At 48.9% G+C, this 12,559-nt stretch overlaps 1 protein-coding gene across 7 annotated transcripts in view; it reads right to left on the reverse strand.

The window, feature by feature from the left end:
* Nucleotides 1-6,889: 6,889 nt before the first annotated feature.
* Ttc13 (tetratricopeptide repeat domain 13) overlaps nucleotides 6,890-12,559 on the reverse strand; it is a 59,885-nt gene continuing 54,215 nt past the window's right edge. For all 7 annotated transcript variants that reach the window (XM_038312580.1, XM_038312579.1, XM_038312578.1 and 4 more), the window contains 5 exons: nucleotides 11,785-11,920; nucleotides 10,454-10,533; nucleotides 9,745-9,823; nucleotides 9,395-9,474; nucleotides 6,890-7,742 (listed from right to left, as the gene is read on the reverse strand). In XM_038312580.1, the coding sequence (XP_038168508.1) occupies nucleotides 7,628-7,742; nucleotides 9,395-9,474; nucleotides 9,745-9,823; nucleotides 10,454-10,533; nucleotides 11,785-11,920 (490 nt within the window). In that variant the 3' untranslated portion in view covers nucleotides 6,890-7,627. The remainder of the gene's footprint in view (nucleotides 7,743-9,394; nucleotides 9,475-9,744; nucleotides 9,824-10,453; nucleotides 10,534-11,784; nucleotides 11,921-12,559) is intronic.

The raw sequence follows: 12,559 nt of genomic DNA on the forward strand, positions 1-12,559 counted from the left end.
AGATGTGGCAGACTGTAATAAAGATACCCGCTACATCCAAGAATCTTATCAGGGTAGTGGGGATGTGGCTCAGTTTGCAGAGTGTCCCACATGCATCTGAGGTCTACCTCCAGTACACTATAAACTAGGCATAGTGACGTACACACGTAATCCCAACACTGAGGTCAAGGCAAGAGGATCAGACATTCAACGCCATTCTCAGCTACATGGTCAGTTCAAAGCCGGCTGCACTATATAACAACCTGTCTCCATGTGTGTGTGTATCTGACAGAAAACAGGCATGGTGGTTCATACCAGAGACTCTGCCATTGGGGAGACAGGAAGACAGCGATGAATTTGAAACAAACCTGTGTTGTTCAGTGAATTCCAGGCCAGTGTGAGCTACAGTATAAGATTATGTCTCAAAATAAATAAATGAATAAATAGAAATCTTGTTGACGAGATGGCTCAATGGTTAAGAGCACTTGATGCTCTTGCAGAAGGCAGGAGTTCACTTCCCAGCAACTCACAGGGCCGCTCACAACTGCCTGTCACTCCAGTTCTGGGAAATCAGATACCCTCTTTTTTTTTTTTTTTTTTTTAAAGATTTATTTATTTATTATGTATACAACATTCCTTCCATGTTTGCTTGCATGTCAGAAGAGGGCACCAGATCTCACTATAGATGGCTGTGAGCCACCATGTGGTTGCTGGGAATTGAACTCAGGACCTCTGGAAGCACAGTCAGTGCTCTTAACCTCTGAGCCATCTCTCCAGCCCCAGATACCCTCTTTTGGCCTCCGTAGAGAATACATGCATGTGGTGCACTTGCATGCAGGAAAAGCATTCATATACATAAAACAAAAACAAACAAAACTCTCATCAGAATAACACAATGAAGAAATGAGAAAAAAAAGCAAGGCTATCAGATGTCAGGTGAATCTTTCTGTATATGAAAGATTCTTTAAGAAGCCACAGACTTGGGACGCTGGGTTTTTATTATTATTATTACCTATTTAAATGGGACTATAACAAGTCTCATTTACAGGCTCAGTACACTGGCTCCAACCCCGATTTACCTCCACCCACCCCCTTTTAATAACACAAATGGTACTTGCAGACATGTGTTCTTGAACTGTGAGTGCTCAGCTGCGGATGAGTCATCTATAGTAACCTCCCCCGTGCAAGATTCGGGGAACACTGCAGAAGAACAGGCACAAAGAAGGTTAAGGGAGCCATGAGGAGAGCTGCCAAATGTTTACTTTTGGGCATGGCGTAGCTGTTGTGCAAATCACCTGCACAAGACCTATACAACATCAAGCCAGGTCAAAATGGCAGTGTGAACTGGGGATGGGCTCTCAAGGGCCCATGCTTGGTGGGAAAACCATTAACAGCCAAGGGTTGCTGAGGGAGGTATAGTCACTCTCCTGTTGGAAGAGGCTGCTAATAGGTTGCCCACGCCCTAGTGGATAGTCTCATGCCCATGCATATATGGACAGCACTAACTAGACTCAGGGTTAGGAAGACATGAAGTTGAGAGGGGCACAGATTGGGGGCACAGAGGAGAACTGGAGAAAAACAATGGTGGGTGGGTATTGTTAAAATACATGGTATAAATGTACAAAAACTTTAAAGAATTAAGAATTCTGCTTGTTTTTGTTTTTTGTTGTTTCGGGGTTTGTTTTGTTTTTTGAGACAGGGTTGTGGTGATATCTTGTTTGTATTCTAACAAATAAAGCTTGCCTGTTGATCAGAGGGCAGAACTAGCCACTAGTTAACCATAGTGGTCTGGAAGTCTATACAGACAGACAGGAAGTGATATGGCTGGGTGGAGAGAGGAATATAAGGCGGGAGGAGACAGGAGCTCAGCCCAGTTTTTGACTGAGGAGTCAGCAAGGTAAGAGTTGGCTGTGGTTTGCTCCTTTGTCTCTCTGATCTTTCAGCACTTGCCTCAATATCTGGCTCCAGGTTTTTATTATTAAGACCAATTAGAACTGTACAACCCAGGTTTCTCTGTGTAGTCCCGGCTGCCCTGGAACTCGCTTTGTAGGCCAGGCTGCCCTTGCTCCCAGTATTTTAATATCATGTGTTCACCTTGAAACTACACAGGAAGGGTATCTTGTTTCAGGAAGTTGGCCTCATGCTGTTTTCAAAGCAGTTGTGGGGCTGGAGAGATAGCCCCCTGGTTAAGAGCATAGGCTGCTATTGCAGAGGACCCGAGTTTGGTTTCCAGGACCTACATGGCTGCTCACAACTGTCTGTAATTCTAGTTCTAAGGAATCTGACATCCTCTTATGACCTCTGCGGGCACTGCATGTATGTGGTGTGCTTACATACACACACAGGCAAACATTCATACACATAAAATAAAAATTAATAAATTCTTTTTTGTAGAAAGCAGTTACAAAAATAAGTGCTGTTTCCAAAACAAACAAACAAAACAAGTTTTGTTAAGTTATATTTTGGAGCAAATATAATTTACTGCCAGATAATTTTCTACAGTGTTATAAATCTGAAACCAGCTGTAATGGTTAAGTCTTTAACCCCAGCCCTCGGGAGGCTGAGGCAGGAGGATTGGAAGTTTAGGACTGCTTAGGCTACATGGTGAGTTGCCGCGCACCGCGCCCCCGTGTCTGCGTTCAGTGTGCTTGAACCCTGTTACCGAGCTTCGGGCAAGGGGCTGGAGGTTAAAATACACAAACACATACAGACAGAGAGACAGAGACATGGGTCATCCTTGAATTCCCCAAGAATGCCCCCTTTATTGTGTTCAGGGGCAGATTATATAGAAATAGCCACGCCCCAGCCAAACCCACCAGAAACCACTCTCCTGCCATCAGGAACTCCTGAAGGTCTCGTGCTCAGAGCAGCTGTAGGCACTCAGATCAGGGGATTACAAGAAATTCAGGATCTGGGGTCTCACTGCTCCCAACAGTGAGTGATGGCTGAAAGGGAGAGAAAGACCGTGGATCGGAGACTGCTTTCCCACCAAGCACTTGGCACTTCAAGGTGCATGCTTGGCTGTGCCACTGTCTGAGCCCAACAGTGTCTTCTTTATTCTTCCAGGTGGGGAGAAGAAAACATGTGCGAACATGTGTGGTCTGTATGTGTACAGGCTCCCACATCTGGTGGTACTGTTTGGGAGGCCGTGAACCTTTGAGAGGTGGGTCAGAGCAGATGGGCTATGGGGGGTTAGCTTTCACGTTTCACAGACTGACACTTCAACTTTCTCCTGACTCCTGTTCCACCGAGATGTGAACGGGCAGCCACACTCTCTAGCTGCTGTGCTCCCCAAGCCATGATGGGCCAGACCTCACAACACGGGCCTTAAGCTTTGTCGTATGTTTGGTCACCGTACTGAGAAAAGCAACTGACTTAACACATAAACACACGTGCCAGAGAAAGAACCAAATGCACAGCTAACTGATTCAGAATGGTAAGGGGACCTCTATGGCTGTGTGATAATGGCAGGTGAGTGGGGCAGATGGGCCCCCCGGCCACTGTGTTCTGCCCACTCAGGACCAGGTAGACAGGCAGAGCAGCTGTGCCCAGGATGCCCAGGGCCAGCAGTTGGGGGCAGCGGCGCTCTGCTCCCATTGATTGCCGTTCCCACCCCTGTAGTTTCTCCATCACATGCTTGTGTCTGCTTCTGTGTGTTTGAGCTTTGAAGACGAGGATCTCATATGTAGCTTAGGATGGCCTCACGATCCTCCTTTCTCAGTTTCTTGGTTGCTAGGATTTTGGGATACAACTCCACATCCAACTTAGATTTCTTTTTTGACTTGGTCTTGGTGTTTATGGTCATTCTGCCTCAGCTTCCTGAATGCTGGCACCTACATCTTAATGAGAAACGAGGTGCCCACTTATGAAGTGTTCAGTGAGCTAAACCTGCATTTTCCAGGTGGGTGTATTCTGCCCCCAGAGGTTGTGTGGGGGCACAGGCCTAGGACACATGGTATTTTCCTTGGAGAGTCTGAGGCCTGGGTAATTTTCCTAACTGGTGTAGAGTAGGGCTGTTCTATACGCTGTAAGTATCTAATGCAGCTCGCAAGGATGCAGTGAGCACATGGCCCGGCTGCTCTCATGCAAATACATTTTTAGAATCAAATGTTTGGCCCTTCCTTTCTGGTCTGGCTCTTCCCTGGAAAGGAGGTGGCAGAAGATCTGCTAAGGGTTCCTAGTCACACTGTCCCTAGAGGCCACAGACCCTGTTTGAGTCTCTTCAGACTCAGAGCCCATGAGTGACTTGGCTGTTTCTGTCATCTGCTGCTTGAGTTCCAACCAGCTGTTGGCATTAACAGCTGGGTTCTCACGACTAACAACAAAGCAAAATTAAGGAATCAAGTAAGACTGGGTAACGGCTCAGACACATGCTCTGGAAGGATCTTACTGGCCCACACCACACGGCTCCCTTGGAGAGGGGCTTTGAGCGTCTTAGCGCACCTACTGCACCTGCTGGTTTTCTCTGGAGGTAGTGTTTAAAGCTGAACACAAAAATGTGTGTATGCATGTGTGTGTGTGTGATTTTTTTTCTTTTGAAACAGGTCTCATAGTGTAGGCCAGACTGACCAAAAACTATATAGCTCATGTTGTCCCAAACTCACATAATACTCCTGCTGGCTAGGACAATGGGCATAAGCTCCCACAACTGGCTTGGAATTCCTTTTCTTCCTTTCTGGCAGGGTTTTGAATATTCCAGAACGGCCTTAAACGCACTACAAAGCTTGGCCCCTCCTACCCACTGGGTTTACTGGTACCCTCTATTCTTCCGTCTCCTTCCTATTTTTTAAGGATGTGTGTAGTCTTTGTGCACTGTGAGTGAATGCAGAAGCCAGAGGAGTATGCTAAGTCTCCTGCTCTAGCAGCCCATGCCTTACATTGTTGAGACAGCACTGCACACCAAACCTGGAGCAGCCAGCTTCCTGCTAGACTGGCAGCCAGCAAGCTCCGGTAATTCTTGCCTCTGTACCCCAAAGACTGAGTTTAGAGGTAATTACAGCCGTGCTGTCTGTCTCTTGTGTGTGTTATGAGAACTCGAACCCAGATCCTCATGATTGTGTAGCAAGTGCTTTACCCACTAAGCCATCTCTCCAGTCCCTTGATATCAAGTTCTAAGAAACAGATTCAAGCTGAAGGAGTAAAAGCTCCGAACAGGACCACTACTGTGTCAGAAGTGTGGCTGATTTCTAAAGGGACTTCTCAAGCTGATGAGAGAATCGCACAAAAATGTATTCCCAATGGTCTTCCTGGGACGAAAGTCCTCAGGGTCCCCAGGATGACCTTCTTGGCCACAAAGCAAAACTGCCTGTGATGTTTTGTTGGACTCTGGGGAATTTGGCCCATATGTCAGGGAGCTTCTGGCCATTGTAGACACAGACCCACTGCTTCTCTGGACCTGTAACATCAAATCACATTACCTGCATGGGCAGGAACTGGGCTAGTAACACAGAAACTGAAACGTAGTAATTGGGAGTCGATAGAACCATATTCTAAATGAGGCTGCCAGAATCCAAGTGTGTGTGTGTGTGTGTTTCCCCATGATGGGTCTATCAGGGGACAAAGTATCTAACAAAAGGAACTTAAGGCTTTGCTCTGGCTCACAGTTGGAGGGTACGTGGGGGGAGGGGTGGAGTGGCTGAACACACTGCATCCACAGTCGGAAGTACAGAGCATGATCCGGAACCCCAGGCCAAGGGATGCTGCTGCCCAAACTCAGGCTGTATATTCCTACACTGGATAAACATTTCTGGCAACATCCTCACAGACATCCCCAGAGGCATGTTTCCATAGTGATTTTAATTCAGCCAGTGGGGTCGGTAGGGGCACGAAGAGTGAGATAACATGAGTGGGACCTCAGGGACAGGGACTGGAGTTCCACAGCAAGTGGCACGAGAGCCCTTCCCGCCGTGTGGACACGAGCCGCCCGGGAAGGCCGAGGAGCAGCCCTCACCACGCCTCTCAGTTTCCAGCCATGACGGTTTGGTGAGTGGTAGGAGAGTCTCTAATGAAACCACAAGATTCTGACTTTAAGCCCCAGGGTTTTCTGTTTCCCTCTGTGGTTCCCAGCCCTCCCTCCCCACCACTGTCAGCATCCATCTGCGGGCAGCTGTACCTGCTTGAAGCTCATCAGGCCTCTGGGAAAGGGTGAGCTAGCTCCGACAGCATGAGGTGCCACGCATTCCTCACGTACGGTACAATTGGTCTGTCTCAGAGGACACAGGTGTGGACCCCGGGAGTGGTTCTGTCACACTCTTTGTCCAGGATCCTATCCCAGTGTCATCACACAAGCTGACTTCAGGCCCAGCTTCTTCCCACTGGGTTCAGGGGTTTCTCTAGGCCCCACTTCCGGTTTTGGACCATTTGTCAGAGAGGGGTGAAGCCAGGAGAATAAAGTAACCAAAGTAGCACACGGAGCTAAGCACTGAGAGTTGAGGCAGTAGGAAGTTTGAATCCTGGGGTCCCAGCACCATCCTGTAGCCTGCTGGTGAGCTGTGGGGAGGCAGACACCTCTGAGAGCGTGGGCCCTTGTCCTGTCTCAGCGCAGAATGGGTTCTGGTGACTCTAACCCCTGAGGTCACCTGGGAAAGCCGCATCTCTGGGGCTGCTCTGAAGCACCGCTCAGTTCCTGACTGCACTATGGATGGTGGGGGAAAACAAACGTGCCGCCTCCTCCAGAGCCCAGTGATCACTCACTCGGGGATCACTGGGTCAACACAGTCCAGGCACAAACTTTGATACTGCCCTGCTCTTGCCAGGAGTTCAAGGCAGAAACTAGGGTTGCGGCTGAGTGGCTGAGTGTTCTAGGATGTGCAAAGCCCTGGGTTTCTATCTCTAGCACCTAAACAGATACATAAATAAAATAAAAAGGCAAAAGAGCCACAAGGCAACAGCAAAACTGCAAACACTGACGATGATTTAAAACTGCAACAGTTTAATGGACCTTTTCACTCCATCATCCGCCTTTCTAAATGTTCTTACACCTACAAGCAAAACTAGCTCACACATAAAACATAATCCAGTGCCCGAACTCGGCGACGTACAGGAATCACCTCGGCAACTTGCAGAAATCACCTTGGCTTATTTTTCCAACAAAAGGAAGAGGAACACGGTTCAGTGATTCAGTGTTGGGACATCGGTAAACACTGTCTGTGTCGTCTGCACAAGCCATGGAACCATCCATGGTTCCGGGGACGGGCCCACGTGGGGGCATGGCAGTAGCGAGGCACCTCACAAAGGTGTAAAGGGAGGGAGGGAGGAACATCTACACCTCTGACAAGCAAAGACAAGGCCTGCTTGTTGCTGGCTTTGTTCATCTTAATAATTATTAATTTTTGGCTTTTGAAGTAAACATTTTTTTTTTTTTTTTGCTGTAAGGAAGGAGCAGTATGCCTTAACACACAGGAACCAACAGGTGCCATTAATACACACACTTTCCTTCCTGGTCAAGTAGCTTTCCCCCAAAACCCGTTTTCATGATTTGTGTTATGGTTCAGAAAAAGTAAAGAAAATGATTTCAAGTATTCAATTCCTATCAAAAATTGGTATCAAAAGTAATAAAGGACCTAATTCCATAATAATTCCATGTTTTAAAAAATAACTTAAGAAGCAAGAGGCCTGGCCCTTCGCATGTGCAAGTCCTCTGGTGTAGCTAGAGTTTCTTCAGACACCGTGGGGTGGAGTCCGTGTTGAGCACCTCCATCATGGATCTCAGAGTCGGGAATGTCTCTGACACCGACGGTAGGGCCTTGTAGGAAGGGGAGATACTGGAGAGAAACACAGGGAAACTGACTATTACCACTGCTGATAGGAAGGGCTAGAGCCTGGGGATATGCACTCCTATGAGGAACTTTCTAGAGTCTCTCATGAGGGACAGTACCAGGAAGGCAGAAGGCACGGCAGTCACTCTCACAGTAGTGACACGGTAGTGACCTCACATCCTGCTGGGGCTGCCGTGCATGCTGGAGCTGGACTCTGAGGACGCTAGCCTCAAGCCTGGTCTTGCCCTTCTCTAAGCCCCGCCCCTTCATCTACAGTGGTAGATGAAATCCTTAGCGCATGAGCTCTGAGAAACATGACATGCTAGGTTCGCCATGAACCATGACTGCAAAATATGTGGCTGTGTGGTTTGTGGAAAGAGTTTCTAAAGCTTCCTAAGAAAAGGAAGCAGGACTTTCCATGCTGTGATCACAGCACCAGACCACATGTAAACAAGGAAGCTCAGAACAAGACGACAGGGACAAGCTAAGCACTGTGGACGACAGACACCTATTTCTCAGTTCTTTCTCTCTGTCTCTGTCTCTGTCTGTCTGTCTCTCTCTCCCTCTCTCTCTGTTTTTGAGACAGGGTTTCTCTGTGTAACAGTCCTGGCCGCCCTGAAACTCGCTCTGTAGACCAGGCTGGCCTCAAACTCACAGAGATCCGCCTGCCTCTGCATCCGGGTGCTGGGATTAAAGGCTGCGCCACCACCACCCGGCCTATTTCTCAGTTTTAAACAGCTCAAATGGCCCAGAAGGTGACAGAATGGCTGTTGTCACATAGGCGTGAAGAGACATGAAATAAGTCAGTGTCTTCCTCGTTCCTAAAGCATTATGAGAGCGAGCTTGTACACATTCCCAGCGTTTCTGGAGGTTGGAGTTGTGGGCAACTTGCTGGACTCTGGCACACAGTGACAATTGGGGGGGGGGGATCCCTGCTGGTGCCGGTCACACACCAGGTCACTAGTCCCCGCCTAGGCTGCAACACCGTGCCACCGTCTCAGAACTGGAATGCCACAGAAGAACAGTCACCAGGCCTGTGCTACACGTGAGTGGTTTCCACGCACTCCAGGACCCTAGGCCCCAGTCTGGGATAATGGATGGGGAGAAAAGAGACTGACTACAGAGGAGAGATCCAGTAAACTCTGCTTCACATGCCACTTTCCTTACTTTTTTAAAATCATCACTCATTTTAGATTATTACATGTGTGTTTACATATGTGTGCAGGTGCATGTGTGTATGTATGTATGTGGTGGCCCCAGGTTGATATCAAGACATTTCCTTAATTACTCTCCTCTGTATTTATTGAGCCAGGGTTTCTTGCTGAACCTAGAGCTCACAGATACAGGTTAGCCTAGCTAGCCACCTTATTCTTGGGATCCCATCTCTGCAATCTGAGCTACCACAAGTACCCAGCATTTTATCTGGGTCCTGGGGATCTGAACTTGGATCCTCGAAATGTGTGTTATCCCCTGAGCTATCTCTCAGGCCCACCATCACTTATTTTTTTTCCTGTAGCAAAGTTTCTCCACCTTAAAACGGTGAACTGAACAACAAGACTAACTAACCTGCGGAAGTGAGCACACTGAGGGGGCTTCTGCCCAGGGTGGAGTACGGAGCCCCTCCCTTTCCCAGCAAGGTCTGCACCAGCCACAGTTACCTTTTCAAGTTCATCCAGCTTTTTGCTATTTTGCTGAAGGCTTCTGAGCCAGGGGCTGTCATGGCTTCAAAGTCAACTAACTGGAAAAGAGAACCAGGATGGGATAAAATGAAGGAAGGCACCGTGTGAGGTCTAACGCACGTGTTTCACGACGAGAAGCCCAGATCATGGTGCGGCCACACAGCACCCCCAGGACACGGAACAGGCCTGCAGCACCCCCAGGACACGGAGCAGGCCTGCAGCACCCCCAGGACACGGAGCAGGCATGCAGCACCCCCAGGACACGGAGCTGGCATGCAGCACCCCCAGGACACGGAGCAGGCATGCAGCACCCCGAGAGCCCGACACACCTTTCCTTTGGGGATCTTCCCAGCCACTTCTTTGCCGCTGGCCATCAGCGCTCCCACAATGACTGAGTAGGCGATGACACTGTTCAGAGAGAACAAACCCTGGTCTGTGGCTATCGCACTAGTCTCCCCGTGGGCTTCCATCATGAAATAAAATCTTACACAAGAATTCTTTGGACTAAAACCTTAAATGTTTAATTAACAGAGAATTTGGTTGTGTTTATTTTCTACTTAAAAAGCATATGGGCCTCAGGGGTCGCTGTCAACAAGAACATCTGTCTTCTGAGGAAAAGCCTATTTCCAAGAGTTTACTTCCTGCTTCTTCTCATTTTTGTGAGAAAAGCATGCATAAGCCTCTCCTCTTGGACTTACACTAAATTCTCTTGAGGGTTGGTTAAGAACGTGATTTTTCTGCCTGCCTGCCTGCCTGCCTGCTTCCCTCCCTCCATTCCTTCCTTCCAGGCAGGCCTCAAACTCACAGAAATCCACCTGCCTCTGTCTCTCCAGGGCTAGCATTAGAGGCACGTACCACTATACCCAACAAGGATGTGATGTGGGGACGGGGGGTGGAGGGGTGGGGGTGGGTTTTAAAGGAATCAATAGGAGCTTCCTATGAGTCATGATGTGCTTTAGAGCCTGTCCTGTAACAGGAAGCATAAGCCATAGCAATAGTTTTGAACTTGAAACCGTCATAGTATAGGAGATCACTTACCTAGATCCTCGAGACAATGGCATTAAATTATAAAAGTAATAAACCAAGGATAAGATCAAGTTGCAGACAGCATCGGCTTCCTAGGAGAAAGGACAGAGGTTCATGAACCCCGTATCACGAACTAGTGCTGTACTGGGTGAGGGACATTCGTTACCATGTGGGACAGGATGGCTCCCCTCCTCTCCCCAAGGCCCGCTTGCTTGTGTGCTGTGTTCCAGTGTCTACACAGTCACTACAGCAATTGTCCCCAGGTTCACCACACAAGAACGGTCTCCTTTACCATGACTTGCCATTTCAGAACGCACGCTGAAGCCAACATTTCACAAAGGAAAGGCGATACCTAACAGCCTTTCTAGAACGAGCATCCCTTCCCCAGGAGACCCTCACAAGTTGCTTCCCTCCATTGGGGCTGAGACTTAGAGGCCAATGTGCTTAGTCCTATATGGGCCAAGGTCCCTGAACACATGGAACAACTGACTGATGTCAAGGAAGTAGAGAGGCTTCTGGGAGCCAATAGCCTCCACGGTGTGAGAGGAATGTCTTCCTCCTGCGAGGAGCCGCTTCTTGTCTCAGTAGGCACAGGGAGAGAGGTCACAGACTAACGAACGGCCAGTATGCTCTTCCACTGCCAGGAGCCAGTCAGCAAGCACCAGTTGAAATGAGAACTGGCGGGAAATGTGCATTGTGTGACTGGTCACATCGCAGCTGCAGCCAGGAAGCAGAGCACACGCCGGTGCTTAGGTCACTCCCCTCTCCGTGATTCAGCCCAGGGACCCAGTCCACACCAGGGTGGGCCTTCCTTCCTAGTTAGCCTCTCTGGGAACACGCTACAGATGCAGCCAGAGGTGCCTCCTAGGTAATCCTGAATCCTGTCAATTCGGCTGTTAAGACAACAGTCTCACACTAAGCCGCGACCATAATGTAGGGAAGAATACAGGAGGAGGGTGAGATACAGACCGCTTTCACCACGGCCAATCTGGGTAAATCTCTCCTGACCCTAAACTTGCGCTAACGCAGCTAACAATACAAACGGCCAAGTGTGCCATCCCCCGTTACTGTGCTTCTTAAATCCCAGATTTTTTTTTGCCCCATAGGACTATAAAAAAGAGGTTGAGACAATTACGTTTAATTTCAGCATAAGATATACAGTCTAGGAAAACAGGGGAGGGGTTTGGGGTGGGGTGTGGCTCAGCAGCAGGGCACCTGCCTAGTGTGTGTGGAGTTCTGGGCTCCAGCCTCAGCAAAATCTCTCTCCCTCCCTCCCTCCCTCCCTCCCTCCCTCCCTCCCTCTTCCCCTCCAGGAATAGAAAATGAGACAAAGCAGAACCTACCCCGAATTCCGAGGAGAGGATCAGCACTTTTCCTTTCGCCGTCAGATCTTTATAGAGGGCATCGATTTCCGCATGGTACAGCTGTGTCCGCTCTTCTGTGGTTTGAGTCTCCACAGAAAACAGGATATTGCCAACCCTGTAAACATCAGCAGCACTGTCAAAGGCATGGATTAAACAGTCCGAACAGGAAGTGGTGTGTGATGCGTGTGTGTGAAGTGTGTGTGTGTGATGTGTGTGCGCACGTGCGTGCGGTGTCTGCCCAGTGTGCTGGGCTACTAAAACAGGTGTGCTCTGGGCTGGCATCACGCCCCAGCCACCTTGCCATAACCGGGAGCAGGAGGTGTGGGAGGCTCACACACAGCTACTGCTGCGCAGCAACACCGCGGCTCTGTGAGGGTCAGCTCATGCAGCACGGGCTACCACGGTGTCATCAGCAGAACCTTCTAGTTCTCCAGTCCTCTAGCAGGAAGAAGGGGGGGGGGGTGACTTGGCCTGGGGACAATCACAGCTGGGCAACAGTTCAAAAGGGAAGAGGATTGATAATCTGAAAGACTTGGGGAAAAGCCGAAAGTGTCATGAGAGCAGAGGCCTGAATGTCTGTCTGTCCTAACTAAATTCAGTGGGATGCACGCATGCACTCACACAACATGAAGTAGGAAGGGGTCTTGCTGGGAAGAAGGTTTTAGTGGGAATAGTTGGAGGATGACAATAGGTAATAAGGTAATTATAATGATAAACAGGTAATAAGGATTGAGAAAGACTAACACATAGGAAT

This window comes from Arvicola amphibius, chromosome 15 (genome assembly GCF_903992535.2).
Source record: "Arvicola amphibius chromosome 15, mArvAmp1.2, whole genome shotgun sequence".
Taxonomy (NCBI): domain Eukaryota; kingdom Metazoa; phylum Chordata; class Mammalia; order Rodentia; family Cricetidae; genus Arvicola; species Arvicola amphibius.